Source organism: Salmo salar, chromosome 16 (genome assembly GCF_965601325.2).
Source record: "Salmo salar chromosome 16, fSalSal1, whole genome shotgun sequence".
Taxonomy (NCBI): domain Eukaryota; kingdom Metazoa; phylum Chordata; class Actinopteri; order Salmoniformes; family Salmonidae; genus Salmo; species Salmo salar.
Window position 1 is genome coordinate 82,164,498 of NC_138306.1, and position 20,706 is coordinate 82,185,203.

The 20,706-nt window shown below is 44.1% G+C and overlaps 2 protein-coding genes across 2 annotated transcripts; one reads left to right on the forward strand and one right to left on the reverse strand.

The window, feature by feature from the left end:
- The first annotated feature begins 657 nt into the window (after positions 1-657).
- Positions 658-11,285, forward strand: LOC123731692 (receptor activity-modifying protein 1-like). The gene is made up of 3 exons (XM_045711093.2): positions 658-819; positions 3,735-3,873; positions 10,916-11,285. The coding sequence occupies exons 1-3, from the start codon at positions 765-767 to the stop codon at positions 11,157-11,159; spliced, it is 438 nt and encodes a 145-aa protein (XP_045567049.1). The 5' UTR covers positions 658-764; the 3' UTR covers positions 11,160-11,285.
- A 6,638-nt stretch (positions 11,286-17,923) lies between these two features.
- Positions 17,924-20,166, reverse strand: LOC106575799 (putative methyltransferase DDB_G0268948). The gene is given in 6 exon segments (XM_082962427.1): positions 17,924-18,300; positions 18,636-18,673; positions 19,025-19,238; positions 19,625-19,785; positions 20,048-20,098; positions 20,101-20,166. Coding segments are annotated over 6 exon segments (627 nt in total). The 3' UTR covers positions 17,924-18,203.
- Between the last annotated feature and the right edge of the window lie 540 nt (positions 20,167-20,706).

A 20,706-nucleotide genomic window follows, 5' to 3' on the forward strand; every position in this document is an offset into this window, starting at 1 on the left:
CTAAAACCCCAAACAGCAAGCAATGAAGATGTAGAAGCACTGTAGCTAGGAAAAACTCCCTAGAAGAGTCAGGAACCTAGGAAGAAACCTAGAGAGGAACCAGGCCTTGAGGGTTGGCCAGTCCTCCATCACAAACCCTCAGTCATATTGATCTCCAGCAGGAGTTTCTCATGGCCAATAGCAGAGCTGCAGCAGACACTGCATACTAAAAACAAAGCCAGACTCTAGTGCATTACATGAGAATGATTGATAGTGTGTCCACTTTATGAAATGAACAATGGAATAAAGCTTTAATACGCATAATAGAATAAACCAACCAATGGATAAATTAGGGAGGTTGCACCACCTGTGGGAGAGAGCACAGGATTTTGTATACAAGGCAATTACATTTCAAATATGGTAAAATATATATATATATAATTGTAAATCTCAGAACCTGGCAATAGGACAACATAAAAACTAAATCATACAGCCAACCCTGGCTGTGGTAGTCTACGATGTCCGTTGTGCTACCGCAACAGTCCTGCGTGCACTCTGTGGTATTTTGGGCACTATAGGCTACTTACAGTACAGTGGTAGACTGTCCACCTCAACAGCAACAGAATAACTTTAACCAGACATTTCTTGTCTGGGGGGTTCGCTGGTGGGGGGGGGGGGGGACAAGGAGTCGGAAGAATTAGCGCATCAATACACTGAAGAAGAGAACACGAGTGAGAAGTTAGGTTACTGCCGCGTCTCTTCGGTGCAATCCATAATAAGAAGCTATGGCACTAGACTGTACATCGCTGACAAAACTAACCCTTGTTTTATGTGTGGCAGGTACGTGTGATATGATCAATTATATATAATAGCTAATGCTATTTGTTGTTTTGCTTTTGTTTGCTGGTTGTTTTTTGTTTTTTTTATGTTATGCTTTTTGCCTCCCTGGCGCACTTCCTATTCTTACCAGATAGCCGAACCGTACCAAGTCGTCTAAAAATGACTTACATTGACCTTTTTCGTTTGATGTAGCCTATAAAGCTTATTGCGTATTCCAAACGTTTGACCATTAGGAGAAAATTAAATAACATTTTAAATGTGTGCTGTAGAATGAAGCTAAGAATGAAAATGTCAAATTTTGACATTAAACAACTTCATCGATTATTGACGTTATAAAAGTGAAGTGTTCAGTATTATGATTTTGTACAGTATTCACATAGAGCATCTGGTCTCTAAGCGTTGGTCATCAGCTTTCTTAGGAAGATGTCTTTCGAATTATTTTCTCATTGGGAGTCTACACATGGTCATGATGAATATGAATACATGTTCGCACAATACTGGACAAAACAGCTGACCAAGGTGAAGGATATCTGGGCCAACCTGAATTAATCAGCAGCATCAAATGCATGAAGATGCAGTCAAAGTCAATGCAAAGCTTTCTATGAACTGGTCTCTATACATTTGACACAAAGCTTATTTATTCCGCTTCCCACTGGGCACACACTGGTTGAATCAACGTGATTTCAATTAATTTCAATGAAATTACGTTGAACCAAGTGGAATAGACGTTTAATTGCACCATAGACTGTTCTCTCTGCTACCGCACGGCAAGCGGTACCGGAGGGCCAAGTCTAGGTCACAAAGGCTTCTTAACAGCTTCTGCCGGATATGACTCCTGAACAGCCAATCAAATGGCTACCCGGACTATTTGCATTGACCCCCATTTTCTACCAACATGTACATATTATCTCAATTACCTCGACTAACCGCTGCCCCGCACATTGACTCTGTACTGGTACCCCAGTATATAGCCTCACTACTGTTATTTTACTGCTCTTTAATTACTTGTTATTTTTCTATTTTCTTCTCTTTTTTATTTATTTTGTAATTTTTTTTACTTCAGTTTATTTTAGTAAATACTTTCTTTACACTTATTTTTCTTCAAACTGTATTGTTGGTTAAGGGCTTTTCACTGTAAGGTCTACTACACCTGTTGTTTTCAGTGCATGTGACATATAACATTTGATTTGATAATTGACATCTGTGCCCAGTGGGTTGTCCCCAATTCACCCACAGGAGGATATAATTACTAATAGTAGCCTAATTATAGATGGCTCTCGAATTACATTAGTCAGAGTACTCAAATCAAAGGTTACTGCTAGGTAAACCTTGTGATTTTAAAGGCACAATCAGTTTTTTGCTACTGTTAAATGGTAATTTAACTGCCTTTGGGCACTTTGCTGTTCCACTTTTCTGTCACCCCTGGCAATTTTGCCGTGTGTGAGAGCTGCTCTCATTCTCAGTCAAAAGAAGTGTGAACTATTAGCCAGCGGAAGTCAGGAGAACCCATACAATAGCCTGAGCGTCAGTCTGGTTGTGCTATCATACCAACTGGCGCTCATTGACATGCCCAACATGTTTGACTTGACAATGAGAGCAATGGAGAAGGAAAGAGCAAAAACAGATCTGGGACACTGAGTTTCCCATAAAGTGCTTTGTGCTGTCTGTACAAAAACATCTAACATTAAACTCTCAGACATCAACCATTCAAACCCTCTCCATGGCTCTGGCACTTCAGAGACAACATTTGGGACTTCTTACAGCTGAGGTAGGCTACCAAGTATTGACCCCCAACCTTAGCCTGACCTTTTCATCCAGACAGAGGGCACTTCACACCTCTATGTTAGGGACCAGGTTGCCAGGGTACCCAATCACAGGCCCCTATCTGAACCATTTGGTTGCATTCCAGAGTTCCGGTTAAGAACACCTCTGTAAACCCCTGGGGCTCCACACCAACTCACCAGCTAGACATTTATCCACATGGACAATCCTTCACCTTGGACTGCCTAACCTTGTGTTAATGCGTAGATGACCTTGTAAGTGGACATTGGGTGGCTTTAGCGCTCATTTACTGGCAGCGATGAGACCTTCTACAGGGTGGAGGTTGGAGCCCTGGCAGAGTGGAACTTTTGACCCGCTCCACTGCAGCCCCATCAATGTCAGTAGGTGGTGAACTGTAGTCGATGAACAGCACTCTCACAGCACGTCCAAGTGGGATAGGGGCGTGTTCAGAACACTGGCGATTACGTCATCCGTAGATCTGTTAGGTCGGTATGCACATCCTAATGGGTCCAGAGTTTCAGGTAAGGTGGAGCTGATGTGGTCCTTGACCAGCCTCTCAAAACACTTCATGATTAAAGAACTGAGCGCTATAGGCAGAGAGATAGTCATTTAAGCAGATAACCTTTGTTGGCTTGAGTACAGGGACAATGGTTGACATCTTGAAGCATGCATGGATGACAGACTGGGACAGTCTATTCTGGTGGTCCGTACTGGTCAGGTTAGGATGTTTAATTCAAGACATGGGTTCAAATAGTACTTGTTGTCTTTAGAATACTTTAAGCTGCATTAGATTGAGCTTGCCTAGTGCAACGGAATGGTCCCAAAAGTGCAAACCTTGCCTATCCGGTACTCCAGGCAGGCTCAATCAAACGCTTATTAACGAAGGATATTTGAATCAAGCTCTTCGGCTGTATGCATCAAGCGTATCAGAGTGAAACTGCTGATCTAGGATCTGGTGCCCCCTGTCCATATAATCTTATTGTTTATGATCTTAAAGGCAAAACTGATCCTAAATCATCACTCCTACTCTTAGACGCTTGATACATTTAGCCCCTGTTTCATAAACTTGCTGCCTCCCTAATCGTTTCTAACAACTACACTACTATCTGATTACATGTTCCTTCCCTCTGAAGCAGCCTGTGGCTTTCCCCCAGTGAGCGGCTGCAGCGGTGCCTACGAGAGGGCCATCTCTGACTTCTGTATGACCAAGTTCACTCTGGACATGGAGGCCCTGGACCAGAGCCTGTGGTGCAGCTGGTCCGACACTTTTCAGTCAGTATAATCTATATTATTCACCTAAATCCATCCTAAATTTTATTCATCCTAAATAAAAATAGAGTTGAGTTCAATTACATTTACTTGAATTATGTCACTGTATTATTTGGCAGTATTACTTGCAAATGATGCTCTACCAGTTTAGCAGAGGTCCTTGTCTTTACAAGACCGTTCCATCTGGAGAGCAATGTTTACATGTCTATCACCATAACAGACACACAGATAGAAGGATTCCTCATAGGAATGTTCCTGTGATGTGCAAGGAATGTTTCCAAGATACCATTCCCTTAATGTGAAATCGAATTGACCCAGAAAGTGTGAATGTTCTATACACATTTCATGGAAACATGGTTGCCATGTTCTCAGAACATAAGATATTCATATTTTAGACATGTTCCATGGGAGAGTTGCAAAAATATGTGTCCCCCAAAACATGTATTGCAGAGCCAATCAAGGCCCTGATTGGTGAACCACTGATCCGTTCAGAGTTCTTTGTCTGTTGGCAAAGTTAAGGATGCTCACACATAGAATGTTTTCAACTTACATGTATGACACACTTTGACATACATGATTAAATGATGCATGTTAATTTCTAGAGTAGTTATTATTCAACATGTCCTCAACTGGGATTTGAACTCACAACCTTTAGGTTCACAGTACTCGGATCTTCCTGCTACACCACCATCTTTCTGTTAATATGACTATTCTTTAATCGGTGATTTGATTGACTTATTTCAGCGATTGAAGGACTTTCAGTATAGTTGTGTAATGTTGGTGGGGCATATCAACCTGTTTTAATGATCCTCCTGAATCACTAGGATCAGTAATAGTTTGTATTGAGTGTACTTTTAACAGAGCTGAGATTTACTGAGAAGTGCATTCACCCTATAGCTTACACCTATCAAGTTGTCTCAGATGTAAACAAGTGCCTAGGGAGAAGGGTTTAGTGTTTCTTCTGGACAGGGCCTAACTATACTGGCCCAATAAGCACATGCAAGAACAGTCCTGTGTCCAGTTTTCATTCAACCATTTTAATATGTTCCACCATCATTAGACAACTATCAAATCACTGATGAGAGAACAGTCAAATGAACTGATAACTATCAAACCACTGATGAGAGAACAGTCAAATGAACTGATAACTATCAAATCACTGATGAGAGAACAGTCAAATTAACTGATAACTATCAAATCACTGATGAGAGAACAGTCAAATGAACTGATAACTATCAAATCACTGATGAGAGAACAGTCAAATTAACTGATAACTATCAAATCACTGATGAGAGAACAGTCAAATTAACTGATAACTATCAAACCACTGATGAGAGAACAGTCAAATTAACTGATAACTATCAAATCACTGATGAGAGAACAGTCAAATTAACTGATAACTATCAAATCACTGATGAGAGAACAGTCAAATGAACTGATAACTGACACAAATGTGGTTTAGCAACACGATCTAAATGTGGTGAACCATGAGGTTGTGAGTTCAAATCAAAGGCGACAACATATTGAATAATAATTGCTGTATAAATGAACATGCACAATGTAATCATGTGTGTGAAATATGTAAGTTGAAAACACTATGTTAAAAGCACTGTCTGTGTGTAACCTTGTCAACAGACAGGAAGAGCTGTGAATGGATCTGTGGGTGACCAATCAGGCCCTTGATGGGCTTGGCAATAGTAACAAGGTGTGATGTGTAATAAAACATTTTTATTTTGGGAGAACGTTTCTTTGGGACCATCAGGCAACGTCCTGACAACTGATACACAGAAATGTTCTTGCAGCGTTCCCATGAAACGTGTCTAGAACATTAATGTTGTATATTCTGAGAACTTTGTAACCACGTTCTAGATAATTCTGCCTGTTCTCCTAACGTTATCACCAAAACATGCTGAAAAGGTTCTCAGAAGGTTTTTTGTTAGTGTAGATAGAATGTTCCCCTGACTAATGGAAAACCGGAGACTCAAACATTAGGAGAACATTACGGGTAAGATTACAAAGAATTTCCAATTCTCTCTCCCTAGAATTGTTAGCTGGGTAGGGAGGGAAGAAGAGAGAGTGAAGGAGGGAGAGGGAGGAATAGATAGAGAAAGGGAGATAGATAGAGCGATTTAGTGAGCAGGTCAACTCTGTTTTGCATGTGGAAAGAAAAAGCAAAGAGGAAGAGAGAGATTGAGAAAGAGACAGAACTTTGCATAAACAAATATTCTATTAACCAGCCCCTCTGGTCTTGGGTTTAGGGCACACTGATGTTGTGTAAGGTGACACCTATACACAGGTTCTGCATGGCTGTCTGCAATGGGGACACAGGGTACTAAGTGTGTGTGTGTGTGTGTGTGTGTGTGTGTGTGTGTGTGTGTGTGTGTGTGTGTGTGTGTGTGTGTGTGTGTGTGTGTGTGTGTGTGTGTGTGTGTGTGTGTGTGTGTGTGTGTGTGTGTGTGTGTGTGTGTGTGTGTGTGTGTGTGTGTGTGTGTGTGTGTGTGTGTGTGTGTTCAGGACCACATGCCCTATTAGAAGTTGAACAGTAGTCACCTTTGGGGTTTCCAGTGTCAAAGAGAGTCGGAAATTACACTGAATTCATGTACGCTCTTTTAGAACAAAGTTTCCAATGAAGAACACATTTTCAAGAAACACTGCCAAGGCTTCATGTTATGCATCAATGAGTCATTCATTTAATCACCTTTATTCAGTCCAAACACCTCTGAAATTTTCAGGAGACCAAAGGCACGTCAGTGTGTCTTAGATCTAATTATATTCACTCAGTCATGCTGGTCTGTAGCTCCCCTGGTATGATATTGGGAGTTCCACTGCTGGTATGACTCCTCTCTAACCCCCTACCACCTAGCTATGGTAGTTATATTTAGCTGTATGGTATGTCCCCTCTCTAACAACCTACCACCTAGCTATGGTAGTTATATTTAGCTGTAAGGTATGTCCCCTCTCTAACCCCCTACCACCTAGCTATGGTAGTTATATTTAGCTGTAAGGTATGTCCCCTCTCTAACAACCTACCACCTAGCTATGGTAGTTATATTTAGCTGTAAGGTATGTCCCCTCTCTAACAACCTACCACCTAGCTATGGTAGTTATATTTAGCTGTATGGTATGTCTCCTCTCTAACCCCCTACCACCTAGCTATGGTAGTTATATTTAGCTGTAAGGTATGTCCCCTCTCTAACCCCCTACCACCTAGCTATGGTAGTTATATTTAGCTGTATGGTATGACTCCTCTCTAACCCCCTACCACCTAGCTATGGTAGTTATATTTAGCTGTAAGGTATGTCTCCTCTCTAACCCCCTACCACCTAGCTATGGTAGTTATATTTAGCTGTAAGGTATGTCCCCTCTCTAACAACCTACCACCTAGCTATGGTAGTTATATTTAGCTGTAAGGTATGTCTCCTCTCTAACCCCCTACCACCTAGCTATGGTAGTTATATTTAGCTGTAAGGTATGTCCCCTCTCTAACCACCTACCACCTAGCTATGGTAGTTATATTTAGCTGTATGGTATGACTCCTCTCTAACCCCCTACCACCTAGCTATGGTAGTTATATTTAGCTGTAAGGTATGTCTCCTCTCTAACCCCCTACCACCTAGCTATGGTAGTTATATTTAGCTGTAAGGTATGTCCCCTCTCTAACCCCCTACCACCTAGCTATGGTAGTTATATTTAGCTGTAAGGTATGTCCCCTCTCTAACCCCCTACCACCTAGCTATGGTAGTTATATTTAGCTGTAAGGTATGTCTCCTCTCTAACCCCCTACCACCTAGCTATGGTAGTTATATTTAGCTGTAAGGTATGTCCCCTCTCTAACAACCTACCACCTAGCTATGGTAGTTATATTTAGCTGTATGGTATGACTCCTCTCTAACCCCCTACCACCTAGCTATGGTAGTTATATTTAGCTGTAAGGTATGTCTCCTCTCTAACCCCCTACCACCTAGCTATGGTAGTTATATTTAGCTGTAAGGTATGTCTCCTCTCTAACAACCTACCACCTAGCTATGGTAGTTATATTTAGCTGTAAGGTATGTCCCCTCTCTAACCCCCTACCACCTAGCTATGGTAGTTATATTTAGCTGTAAGGTATGTCCCCTCTCTAACCCCCTACCACCTAGCTATGGTAGTTATATTTAGCTGTAAGGTATGTCTCCTCTCTAACCCCCTACCACCTAGCTATGGTAGTTATATTTAGCTGTAAGGTATGTCTCCTCTCTAACCCCCTACCACCTAGCTATGGTAGTTATATATAGCTGTAAGGTATGTCCCCTCTCTAACAACCTACCACCTAGCTATGGTAGTTATATTTAGCTGTATGGTATGACTCCTCTCTAACCCCCTACCACCTAGCTATGGTAGTTATATTTAGCTGTAAGGTATGTCTCCTCTCTAACCCCCTACCACCTAGCTATGGTAGTTATATTTAGCTGTAAGGTATGTCTCCTCTCTAACAACCTACCACCTAGCTATGGTAGTTATATTTAGCTGTAAGGTATGACTCCTCTCTAACTCCCTACCACCTAGCTATGGTAGTTATATTTAGCTGTAAGGTATGTCTCCTCTCTAACAACCTACCACCTAGCTATGGTAGTTATATTTAGCTGTAAGGTATGTCCCCTCTCTAACCCCCTACCACCTAGCTATGGTAGTTATATTTAGCTGTAAGGTATGTCCCCTCTCTAACCCCCTACCACCTAGCTATGGTAGTTATATTTAGCTGTAAGGTATGTCCCCTCTCTAACCACCTACCACCTAGCTATGGTAGTTATATTTAGCTGTAAGGTATGTCCCCTCTCTAACCCCCTACCACCTAGCTATGGTAGTTATATTTAGCTGTAAGGTATGTCCCCTCTCTAACCACCTACCACCTAGCTATGGTAGTTATATTTAGCTGTAAGGTATGTCCCCTCTCTAACACCCTACCACCTAGCTATGGTAGTTATATTTAGCTGTAAGGTATGACTCCTCTCTAACCACCTACCACCTAGCTATGGTAGTTATATTTAGCTGTAAGGTATGTCCCCTCTCTAACCCCCTACCACCTAGCTATGGTAGTTATATTTAGCTGTAAGGTATGTCCCCTCTCTAACCCCCTACCACCTAGCTATGGTAGTTATATTTAGCTGTAAGGTATGTCCCCTCTCTAACCCCCTACCACCTAGCTATGGTAGTTATATTTAGCTGTAAGGTATGTCTCCTCTCTAACCCCCTACCACCTAGCTATGGTAGTTATATTTAGCTGTGCTAAGCCTGCTGGTAATTCAAGCTGTTAGTTTGCCTTTTCCCACTCCGTCGGTTGGAGACCACAAGTGAAACAGACCTGTTTTCAAAGAGTCACTTTTCAGACATGTTTTGAGGAATGGCTATTTTGATGCCAATGAATATCGACTCCCCCAAAAATATATTAAAATAAACCTAACATACAGTGCCTTCGTTAAGTATTCAGACCCCTTGACGTTTTCCACATTTTGATTAAATTGATTAAATGTTTTTGTTTTCCTCAATCTACACACAGTACGCCATAATGACTTAGCAAAAACTGGTTTGTAGAAATCTTTGCTAATTTATTAAAAAAATTCAAACGGAAATATCACATTTATGTAAGTATTCATACCCTTTACTCAGTACTTTGTTGAAGCAACTTTGGCTGCAATTAAAGCAATGTGTCTTCCTGGGTATGACGTTACAAGCTGTATTAATGGATTTTCTACCATTCTTCTCTGCAGAGCCCCTCAAGCTCTGTCAGGTTGGATGGGGAGCGTCACTGCACAGCTATTTTCAGGTCTCTCCAGAGATGTTCGACCAGGTTCAAGTCCGGGCTCTGGCTGGGCAACTCAAGGACATTCAGAGGCTTGTCCTGAAGCCACTCCTGCGTTGTCTTGGCTGTGTGCTTAGGGTCATTGTCTAGTCTGAGGTTCTGAGAGCTCTGGAGCAGGTTTTCATCAAGGATCTCTCTGTACTTTGCTCCGTTCATCTTTGCCTCGATCCTGACTAGTCTCCCAGTCCCTGCCGCTGAAAAACATCCAATCAGCATGATGCTGCCACCACCATGCTTCATGGTGTTAGGGATGGTGTCAGGCTTCCTCCAGACGTGACGCTTGGCATTCAGGCCAAAGAGTTCAATATTGGTTTCATCAGACCAGACAATCTTGTTTCTCATGGTCTGAGAGACTTTAGGTGCCTTTTGGCAAACACCAAGCGGGCTGTCATGTGTCATTTACTGAGGAGTGGCTTCCGTCTGGCCACTCTACCAGAAAGGCCTGATTGCTGGAGTGCTGCAGAGATGCTGTCCTTCTGGAAAGTTCTCCCATCTCCACAGAGGAACTGGAGCTCTGTCAGAGTGACCATCGCGTTCTTGGTCACCTCCCTGACCAAGCTCCTTCTCCCCTGATTGCTCAGTTTGGCCGGGCAGCCAGCTCTAGGAAGAGTCTTGGTGGTTGCAAACTTCTTCCATTTAAGAATGATGGAGGCCACTGTGTTCTTGAGGACCTTCATTGCTTCAGAAATGTTTTGGTACCCTTCCCCAGATCTGTGCCTTGACACATTCCTGTCTCGGAGCTCTACGGCAATACCTTCAAACTCATGGCTTGTTTTTTGCTCTGACATGCACTGTCAACTGTGGGACCTTATATAGACAGGTGTGTGCCTTTCCAAATCATGTCCAATCAATTGAATTTAGCACAGGTGGACTCCAATCAGGTTGTAGAAACATCTCAAGGATGATCAATAGAAACAGGATGCATCTGAGCTCAATTTCGAGTCTCATAGCAAAGGGTCTGAATACTTATGTAAATAAGGTATTTCTCTTTTTTTAAACCAGTTTTCTCTTTGTCATAATGGGGTATTGTGTGTAGATTAATGCTGATTATTATTATTTTTTATCAATTTTAAAATAAGACTGAAATGTAAAAAAAAATAGGAAAAATCAAGGGGTCTGAATACTTTCCGAATGCATTGTATTTAAAAGTTAGAGTTAGTTTTCTCATGCTGCCCCCTAGTTTCAATGTTTTATCCTTTCCTGCAGGCCTTACGAGGAACTGACCAACTGCACCTTTTTCATGGCACTCAAAATGCACTGCTTCTGGCCCAACCGGCTGATAGACGAACTCTTCATACGCCTCCACTGGGACTACTTTCACGACTGCGCTCTGACCGGCAGGCTGCTTCGGGACCCTCCTATACGTATCTTGGGGCCTTTCATTGGAGTGCCTGTGCTGGTCACTCTGCTCATGACTGCCCTAGTGGTGTGGAGCGGTAAATGTTGCTAGGGAATCGTGTAACTGTCTCATCCTGGGTGAAGGTGCCCCTGGGTACAGATTACAGATCTAGGATCAGTTTGCCCTGCCAAAATTCTAAACTGAATCATTAGCGGAGGAAAAGCAAAACTGACCCGAGGCCAGCTTCTAGGGATCAACCTGACCTCTTGGAGAACGAACTCCAACTTATCCGATAGGGGAGACATGATGGAGGGGACACTGAACTGGGACAAACGACAAGCAGAGATACCCAACAGCATACTAAGATTGTAATCTTTCTGTGATGTTTGTTGTTTGATGGACACTGGTAGTATGAGTTAAGGACCTCTCAGAAGCCTACTACTGAAACAAAGCAAAGGCTTTAGATTGTACTGTGGCTCATCGATAACCCTAGAAATTCCAATTTAAAACATGCATTGTATTATTGTAAACCACCAAGTGGCCAACCAAGAGAGGGCTAATGTGGTGTAGGGCATGGAGGACAGATAATAAATACCTCGTATGAATATGAATATGACATTGTTTTTGGTATCCATTTATTTTGATATCAATATGATATTTGTTTGATATCCAAACATGAATGAGAACAGAATTTAACTCCCACCTGAGGAGTGTAGAGATGCCCCTTCAGCCCATAGCCAGAACCAATATATCTCTCCCCAGCACTGAGTGCCATACTACCATCCACCTACTACCATAACTATCAGATTCAGGAATCAGAGTACTGCAACATCCCAATACACACACCTGTGTAGAGAAGTATCAAAAATACATTACAATATGAACCATTCAAAAACAACTGGCTATTCTCATACTGTGGTGGGCAGAACGAGAAGGCACACACACGCACGCACGACACACACACACACTTACACACATTTTTCTTGTTTTATGAAAAGGCAAACCACACAGTGAGTCAGCACACCAGAGGGCCCTGGGTCTCCCTGAAGGAGAATGGAAGAAATTAAAAGATTAAAAGCCGCTTTGATTGGCAGCTCGCCTTAACACAAGTGGCAGAATATAGTCCCAAAGCTGGCTCGCCATAGCAACGGTGTTATTAATCTCAATGTGACTGCAGTAAAAAGGCCTCAGTCCCCCCTATCTGAGATATCTACTGCAGCCCTCATCCTCCGCATACAACACCCATTCTGCCAGTCACATTCTGTTAAAGGTCCCCAAAGCACACACATCCCTGAGTCGCTCGTCTTTTCAGTTTGCTGCAGCTAGTGACTGGAACGAGCTGCAACAAACACTCAAACTGGACAGTTTTATCTCCATCTCTTCATTCAAAGACTCAATCATGGACACTCTTACTGACAGTTGTGGCTGCTTTGCGTGATGTATTGTTGTCGCTACCTTTTTGCCCTTTGTGCTGATGACTGTGCCCAATAATGTTTGTACGATGTTTTGTGCTGCTACCATGTTGTGTTGCTACCATGTTGTTGTCATGTTGTGTTGCTACCATGCTGTGTTGTCATGTGTTGCTGCCTTGCTATGTTGTTGTCTTAGGTATCTCTTTATGTAGTGTTGTGTTGTCTCTCTTATTGTCATGTGTGTTTTGTCCTATATTAATTTAATTTATATATATTTTTAAACCCAGCCCCCGTCCCCGCAGGAGGCTTTTTGCCTTTTGGTAGGTCGTCATTGTAAATAAGAATTTGTTCTTAACTGACTTGTCTAGTTAAATAAAGGTTAAATAAAAACATTTATAAAAAAAGGGACATGAATTAAAGCCTGGGCCCAGAGCTATAGCAATATGGCCGCTGTCCACTCCCTGTGGAGAAGGTGTGAACTATTCTGTACCCAGCTGAACTGTTCACGTGGTGTGTGGTGTGTGTGTGTGTGTGTGTGTGTGTGTGTGTGTGTGTGTGTGTGTGTGTGTGTGTGTGTGTGCGTGCGTGCGTGCGCACGCGCGTGCTTGTATGTGTGAAACAGGCCAGATGGGCTTGATAAGTGAAACCTCACAGTAACATCTCAGTGATATAGCCTCAAGGAGTGTACAGAGATGAAGTCTAAATGAGTATACAGCCTAAAATAGCCTTATAATACCTTACAAACACTGTCACCTATTGAGGCAAATCTAATAGAGCGGTAAGTGATTGTAATGAGTTATAGGAATGCAATCAGAAACATTAGCCAGTGAGTTCGCCCTGTTTGATTGAATCATTAGGAATGTAATGGATGTGTGATGACCACCTGTGGAGTGCACATGCATTGGTCCTTATCAGTATCGTCATGGTGACTGACTGACCTTGTTGTTAAGCATTTGGGGATCAGCGTTCTATGTATTAGCTGTCATTAGTAAGATAATTACTTTTGAGATTGATATGGAAAGCAGACCATGGTAACTTAGGGAGAGAGGAAGAAAGTGAATACAATGTAAAGTGATAGTGAAAACATCCCGAAACCTGACGCCAATGAATCAGGAGAACCACTCGCAAGTAGCTTATTCATAGCTATTTATAAGTCCTCTCATCTTCCACACTAAGCCACCCACCGTCTCAAACCCACACCATCACCCAGAAAGCCCTCTGGCTCCCTATTACCCCTGTCTCAGCTGGCCTGCTGTCAGCTTGGCTATATGATCATTAAGGTGGTCCCAGACACGAGTCCCAGACTAGTCCAACCTCAGCCACAGGCAGAGACTAATAGCCCGGTAATACTAAGTTAAAGTAACTCTAGTCCTTAGAGAGGAGAGAGAGGAAGATGGTACGGTAGGCCTCTGACATTACATCTCAAGAGGAGAAACAGAACTGATATAAAGGACCTGGGGTGTATTCAATAGGAACGAGCAAACAGGCCCAAACGGGGAGGGAAAAACCTGAACTAAAGGTTTTTAAACGGTGTGCACTAATGAATACACCCCTGTAGTCTCAGCGAAGCTACTTCAGAGAAGGCTTGTTGAACGCTTCCATGTTGAGACCTGGAGTCAGAGTTTAGTGGGTCAGGTATACCCAGGTGGCTATGAGTTGTGGCTATGAGTTGGGGGTATGAGTTGGGGCTATGTTGTGGCAATGAGTTGGGGCTATGTTGTGGCTATGAGTTGGGGCTATGAGATGGGGCTATGTTGTGGCTATGAGATGGGGCTATGTTGTGGCTATGAGTTGGGGCTATGAGTTGGGTCTATGAGTTGGGGCTATGAGTTGGGGCTAAGAGTTGGCGCTATGTTGTGGCTATGAGTTGGGGCTATGTTGTGGCTATGATTTGGGGCTATGAGTTGGGGCTATGTTGTGGCTATGAGTTGGGGCTATGAGTTGGGTCTATGTTGTGGCTATGTTGTGGCTATGAGTTGGGGCTATGTTGTGGCTATGAGTTGGGGCTATGTTGTGGCTATGTTGTGGCTATGAGTTGGGGCTATGTTGTGGCTATGAGTTGGGGCTATGAGTTGGGTCTATGTTGTGGCTATGTTGTGGCTATGAGTTGGGGCTATGTTGTGGCTATGAGTTGGGGCTATGAGTTGGGTCTATGTTGTGGCTATGTTGTGGCTATGAGTTGGGGCTATGTTGTGGCTATGAGTTGGGGCTATGTTGTGGCTATGAGTTGGGGCTATGAGTTGGGTCATGTTGTGGCTATGAGTTGGGGATATGAGTTGGGTCTATGAGTTGGGGCTATGAGTTGGGGCTAAGAGTTGGCGCTAAGAGTTGGGTCTAAGAGTTGGGTCTATGTTGTGGCTATGAGTTGGGGCTATGAGATGGGACTATGTTGTGGCTATAAGGTGGGGCTATGTTGTGGCTATGAGGTGGGGCTATGAGGTGGGGCTATGAGTTGGGACTATGAGTTGGGACTATGAGGTGAGACTATGAGGTGTGGCTATGAGTTGGGACTATGAGTTGGGACTATGAGGTGAGACTATGAGGTGTGGCTATGAGTTGGGGCTATAAGGTGGGGCTATAAAGTGTGGCTATGAGGTGGGGCTATCAGGTGGGGCTATGAGGTGGGACTATAAGGTGGGGCTATTAGGTGGGGATATAAGGTGGGGCTATGAGGTGGGGCTATACAGTGGGGCTATGAGGTGGGGCTATGAGGTGGGGCTATAAGGTGGGGCTATGAGTTGGGGCTATGAGGTGGGACTATGAGGTGGGGCTATGAGTTGGGGCTATAAGGTGTGGCTATGAGTTGGGTCTATGAGTTGGTGCTATGAGTTGGTGCTAAGAGTTGGGGCTAAGAGTTGGGTCTATGTTGTGGCTATGAATTGGGGCTATGTTGTGGCTATGAGTTGGGGATATGAGTTGGGTCTATGAGTTGGGGCTATGAGTTGGGTCTAAGAGTTGGGGCTATGTTGTGGCTATGAGTTGGGGCTATGAGTTGGGGCTATGAGTTGGGGCTATGAGATGGGGCTATGAGTTGGGTCTATGAGTTGGGTCTATGAGTTGGGTCTGTGTTGTGTCTATGTTGTGGCTATGAGTTGGGTCTATGTTGTGTCTATGTTGTGGCTATGAGTTGGGGCTATGTTGTGGCTATGAGTTGGGGCTATGTTGTGGCTATGAGTTGGGGCTATGAGTTGGGTCATGTTGTGGCTATGAGTTGGGGATATGAGTTGGGGCTATGAGTTGGGGCTAAGAGTTGGCGCTAAGAGTTGGGTCTAAGAGTTGGGTCTATGTTGTGGCTATGAGTTGGGGCTATGTTGTGGCTATGAGTTGGGGCTATGAGATGGGACTATGTTGTGGCTATAAGGTGGGGCTATGTTGTGGCTATGAGGTGGGGCTATGTTGTGGCTATGAGGTGGGGCTATGAGTTGGGACTATGAGTTGGGACTATGAGGTGGGGCTATGAGGTGTGGCTATGAGTTGGGGCTATAAGGTGGGGCCATAAAGTGTGGCTATGAGGTGGGACTATCAGGTGGGGCTATGAGGTGGGACTATAAGGTGGGGCTATGTTGTGGCTATGAGTTGGGGCTATGTTGTGGCTATGAGTTGGGGCTATGAGATGGGACTATGTTGTGGCTATAAGGTGGGGCTATGTTGTGGCTATGAGGTGGGGCTATGAGTTGGGACTATGAGTTGGGACTATGAGGTGAGACTATGAGGTGTGGCTATGAGTTGGGGCTATAAGGTGGGGCTATAAAGTGTGGCTATGAGGTGGGGCTATAAGGTGGGACTATAAGGTGGGGCTATTAGGTGGGGCTATAAGGTGGGGCTATGAGGTGGGGCTATAAGGTGGGGCTATGAGGTGGGGCTATAAGGTGGGGCTATAAGGTGGGGCTATGAGGTGGGGCTATAAGGTGGGGCTATGAGGTGGGACTATGAGGTGGGGCTATGAGTTGGGGCTATAAGGTGTGGCTATGAGTTGGGGCTATGTTGTGGCTATGAGTTGGGGCTATGCTGTGGCTATGAGTTGGGGATATGAGTTGGGGCTATGAGTTGGGGCTATGAGTTGGGTCTAAGAGTTGGGTCTATGTTGTGGCTATGAGTTGTGGCTATGAGTTCGGGCTATGTTGTGGCTATGAGTTGGGGCTATGAGATGGGGCTATGAGTTGGGTCTATGAGTTGGGTCTATGTTGTGGCTATGAGTTGGGGCTATGTTGTGGCTATGAGTTGGGGCTATGTTGTGGCTATGAGTTGGGGCTATGTTGTGGCTATGAGTTGGGGCTATGTTGTGGCTATGAGTTGGGGCTATGTTGTGGCTATGAGGTGGGACTATGTTGTGGCTATAAGATGCGGCTATGTTGTGGCTATGAGGTGGGGCTATGAGTTGGGACTATGAGTTGGGACTATGAGGTGAGACTATGAGGTGTGGGGTGTGGCTATGAGTTGGGACTATGTGTTGGGACTATGAGGTGAGACTATGAGGTGTGGCTATGAGTTGGGGCTGTAAGGTGGGGCTATAAAGTGTGGCTATGAGGTGGGGCTATAAGGTGGGGCTATGAGGTGGGACTATAAGGTGAGGCTATTAGGTGGGGCTATAAGGTGGGGCTATGAGGTGGGGCTATGAGGTGGGGCTATAAGGTAGGGCTATGAGGTGGGGCTATAAGGTGGGGCTATGAGGTGGGACTATGAGGTGGGGCTATGAGTTGGGGCTATAAGGTGTGTCTATAAGTTGGGGCTATAAGATGGGGCTATGAGTTGGGGCTATGAGGTGGGGCTATAAAGTGTGGCTATAAAGTGTGGCTATGAGTTGGGTCTATGAGTTGGTGCTATGAGTTGGTGCTATGAGTTGGGGCTATAAGGTGAGGCTATGAGGTAGGGCTATAAAGTGGGGCTATAAAGTGTGGCTATAAAGTGTGGCTATTATTTGGGATTATAAGGTGGGGCTATGAGTTGGGGCTATGAGTTGGGGCTATGAGGTGGGGCTATGAGATGGGGCTATGAGTTGGGTCTATGAGTTGGGGCTATGAGGTGGGGCTATGAGTTGGGACTATGAGTTGGGACTATGATATCTGGCCATGAGTTGGGGCTATGAGTTGAGGCTATGAGTTGTGGCTATGAATTTGGGACTATGAGATGGGGCTATGAGTTGAATTCGGTCCATGAGTTGGGGCTATGAGGTGAGGTAGGGAAAGTATTACTTTATTCTACCACTAGGGGCACCATATGGCATTTCAGATGGTGAGACCTCACTACTGTCAGAGACTGACTCCTGTCAGGCAAGATCTCAGTCCTACTCCTCCGAAAACACATGTACACACCAGCCTCAACACTCAGAGGGACACAGAGGGAGCATGTGTGAGCGCATACGCAAGAGGTTGGAGACATCCGACTGTGTGTTCAGAACGCAAACCACTGTAATTACCAGTTACAGTAAATATTACAGTAAACCAGAGAAGACTATTGTATTTTAACAAGCTGTTTCTTTATAAAACAAGAAATGGTTGAGCTCATCGGGTATCCAGACTATTCTGAAACATCGTAAACATCTTCTTTAGGTGGTATTGGAGTTCATGTCGGTTCACTTTTCATTTTGACTTTGATGGACGAATGATTTAAGTTGCATATAACATGTGGTCTTATTTGTTGGAATGTGTAACCCCTTTTAGTTATTTCATTTTGCCATTAGATGCAACAGAAAACATCAGGGGAAGATAAGGGTCTGTGGGGTTTGCTGCTTCCTTGTCCCAGATCAGGCTGCAGCAGGTTTGCAGGCCAGCCAGTAGAAATACTTGACCACCACTGTGATCTCTGTGTCTGGATTCGACTCCCCCATCACAGACAGCAACCTAGGCCAGAAGAGGAGGAGTGGAACAGAGTGAGTGACAGTTAAAGAAGATGGTCATCAGCTCACTAAGATTTTCTTTGAGATGAGAAATTCAACTAATTTCAAACCAACCTGCACTGCAGTATTTATGGAATTGTGTTCAAATGTTTATCTATATAAACCTATATGCAGATAAGAGTCTCCCCTCATAGATAGTTGCTTCCAGCGTTCATCATTGTAATAGAAGTGTGCAGACAGTAGTTTGCAAAAATGAACATGGCGTAAACATTGCTAAAGGCACATTCAATTTAATTCCAGCCTGCAAATAATTTTGAGCACCTGTATGCTGAAGCTCACCTGTGGGTACTGCGAAATGGCAGCATGTTCTTGTAGAACTGGAGGGGGACATCAATAAGGTAGTATTATTTTCCTGTTGTTTCCGTACTCTGAATTACTTTCCCGGTGTTTCCGTACTCTGAAGTCACAAAGTTTTCACACTTCATAGAAGGCCAAATCCCAGTGTACATTGAAGTCAGAGTGTTACATTTAACCCTTTCACAGAGTACATATGAGTCCCAATTATCCAGCGTTAAAATTGTTAATTTAACACTGAGATAGTGGGACTTCTATACATAGTCAGTTGGTCAGTTGATTGTATGTAATGTTGTCTCCATCTGGAGCAGCCTACTATTTTTAATTATCTTCTAAATGAAATCAATCAATTCCTCAGTGGTTTGTTTTCTGACCTGATGACAGATGTCAGTAAGAGTGTGGGAGTGTTGTCCGTACTCCAGGTCCATGTCCAGGGTATAACTGATCAGGGCCAGACACCCTCTGGGCTTCAGCAGCCTGTCTGCCTCCTGGAGGAACCATGGACGGTCGAACCAGTGGGCCGCGGCCATGGACGTCACCAAGTCTGGCCCGCCGTCAGCAAACGGTAACTCCTCTGCAGGACACTGCCTGTGGGGTTATGGGAGATGTGAGACGATGCACACTGGTTAAAGGGTTACACATTTTGGATGTTTAACTGGATGTTTTACATTTGGACCTCAAAGTGTCTGAGTTAGTTATGTTACTAGTTAAAACTACAGGGATGTTTCAATGGGGTATGGTATCAAAAACATGATAATTACATCTAAATATGAAGAAGAAATGAATTAATACTTTATTGTCCAATAGACACTGTTGTCTGCCAACAGTACCAACATTCCTGGCAGACATATAACACATCACAATACATACTACACTTCACTTATAAAAGTATGACCTTGGACTTGACCTTGATCCTTGCTAGGACAACAAAGCAATTCCCGCCGACTATCCTGCGTGCCCCTCCCCCTTCTCACCTGTAGAAGATATTTGGGGTGCTGCTATTGGCCAGAGCCACCTCCAGCTGGGCGGGGCTGATGTCTGTCCCGATCACCTGGGTAAAGTGAGGGGCCAGTAGAAGTGTCCCCTGTCCCGAGCCACAGCCTATGTCCACGGCAAGGTCAAACGGCCTTTCTTTCTGAAGTGACAATAACATCGGAAGTCAGCGATATAGCAGCGTTATATCAGCGCTATATCAGCGTTATACAGTTTGTGAAAAAACTAATTACGCTATTAAATCCAGATAGGCACAATTATAGCAGCCAAATACATACGATTAGATCGGTTTGGGCTTACACAATTGTGAACAATTTTTGTTCACAAAAATCATTCTTGCAGGGCAAGGGTCTAACTACATTCCCTGCGTGCGCGCGTGCACACACACACACACACGCCTCTACCATATTCTCCAGAAATCCCAGTATCTCTGTGATCAGTTCCTGTGGGGGGGGGGGGGGGGGACCCTGGACCTCAGGTAGGAGGCTGCGTGCTCTTTGACCTCAAAGCGGCGGTGAGCCATGTTACCATGCTGTTGCCGTGCAGAGTCAGAATGAGAGAGAGAGTTCTGAGGACACTGACTACCTCTGGGACACTAACATCAGACACAGAGGTTGTTTATTAACCACCAGGGCTTCGTCCCAAATTATCTCTCCTGCCTCCCAAAGTGTGCACTTGTTCACTTCCCTTTGCTAATTTCAAAGGAAATATAGCTGGTATAAGAAATATGGTGGAAAACCCCTCAAGCCCATGTCTCCACCAATACAATGCGTTTAGATCTGTGGTAGTGAACAAGTGAAGGGAACGAGTGTACACTTTAGGAGAAAGGAGATATTATTGTGATGCACCCCCAATTCAATCCAATGCAGGTAAAGGAAACCACACTATTTTGCTGCACTTCCTTCGGAGGACAGAAGAGGTCAGTATTATACAGAGTATGCCCTGTAGGAGCTAGGGCTGGGACTGGGGACAGAGACAGAGACAGAAAGCAAGGACAGAGACAGAGAGCAGGGACAGAGACAAGGAAAGAGACAGAGACATATGGGTACATATGAGATCAACA

Excerpts from the sequence above, each read along its gene's own strand:
- LOC123731692 (XM_045711093.2), top strand. The coding sequence starts at position 765 with ATGGCACTAGACTGTACATCGCTGACAAAACTAACCCTTGTTTTATGT. Across the intron at positions 820-3,734 it reads CCTTGTTTTATGTGTGGCAG|CAGCCTGTGGCTTTCCCCCA; the intron begins GTACGTGTGATA and ends TTCCCTCTGAAG. Across the intron at positions 3,874-10,915 it reads AGCTGGTCCGACACTTTTCA|GCCTTACGAGGAACTGACCA; the intron begins GTCAGTATAATC and ends CCTTTCCTGCAG.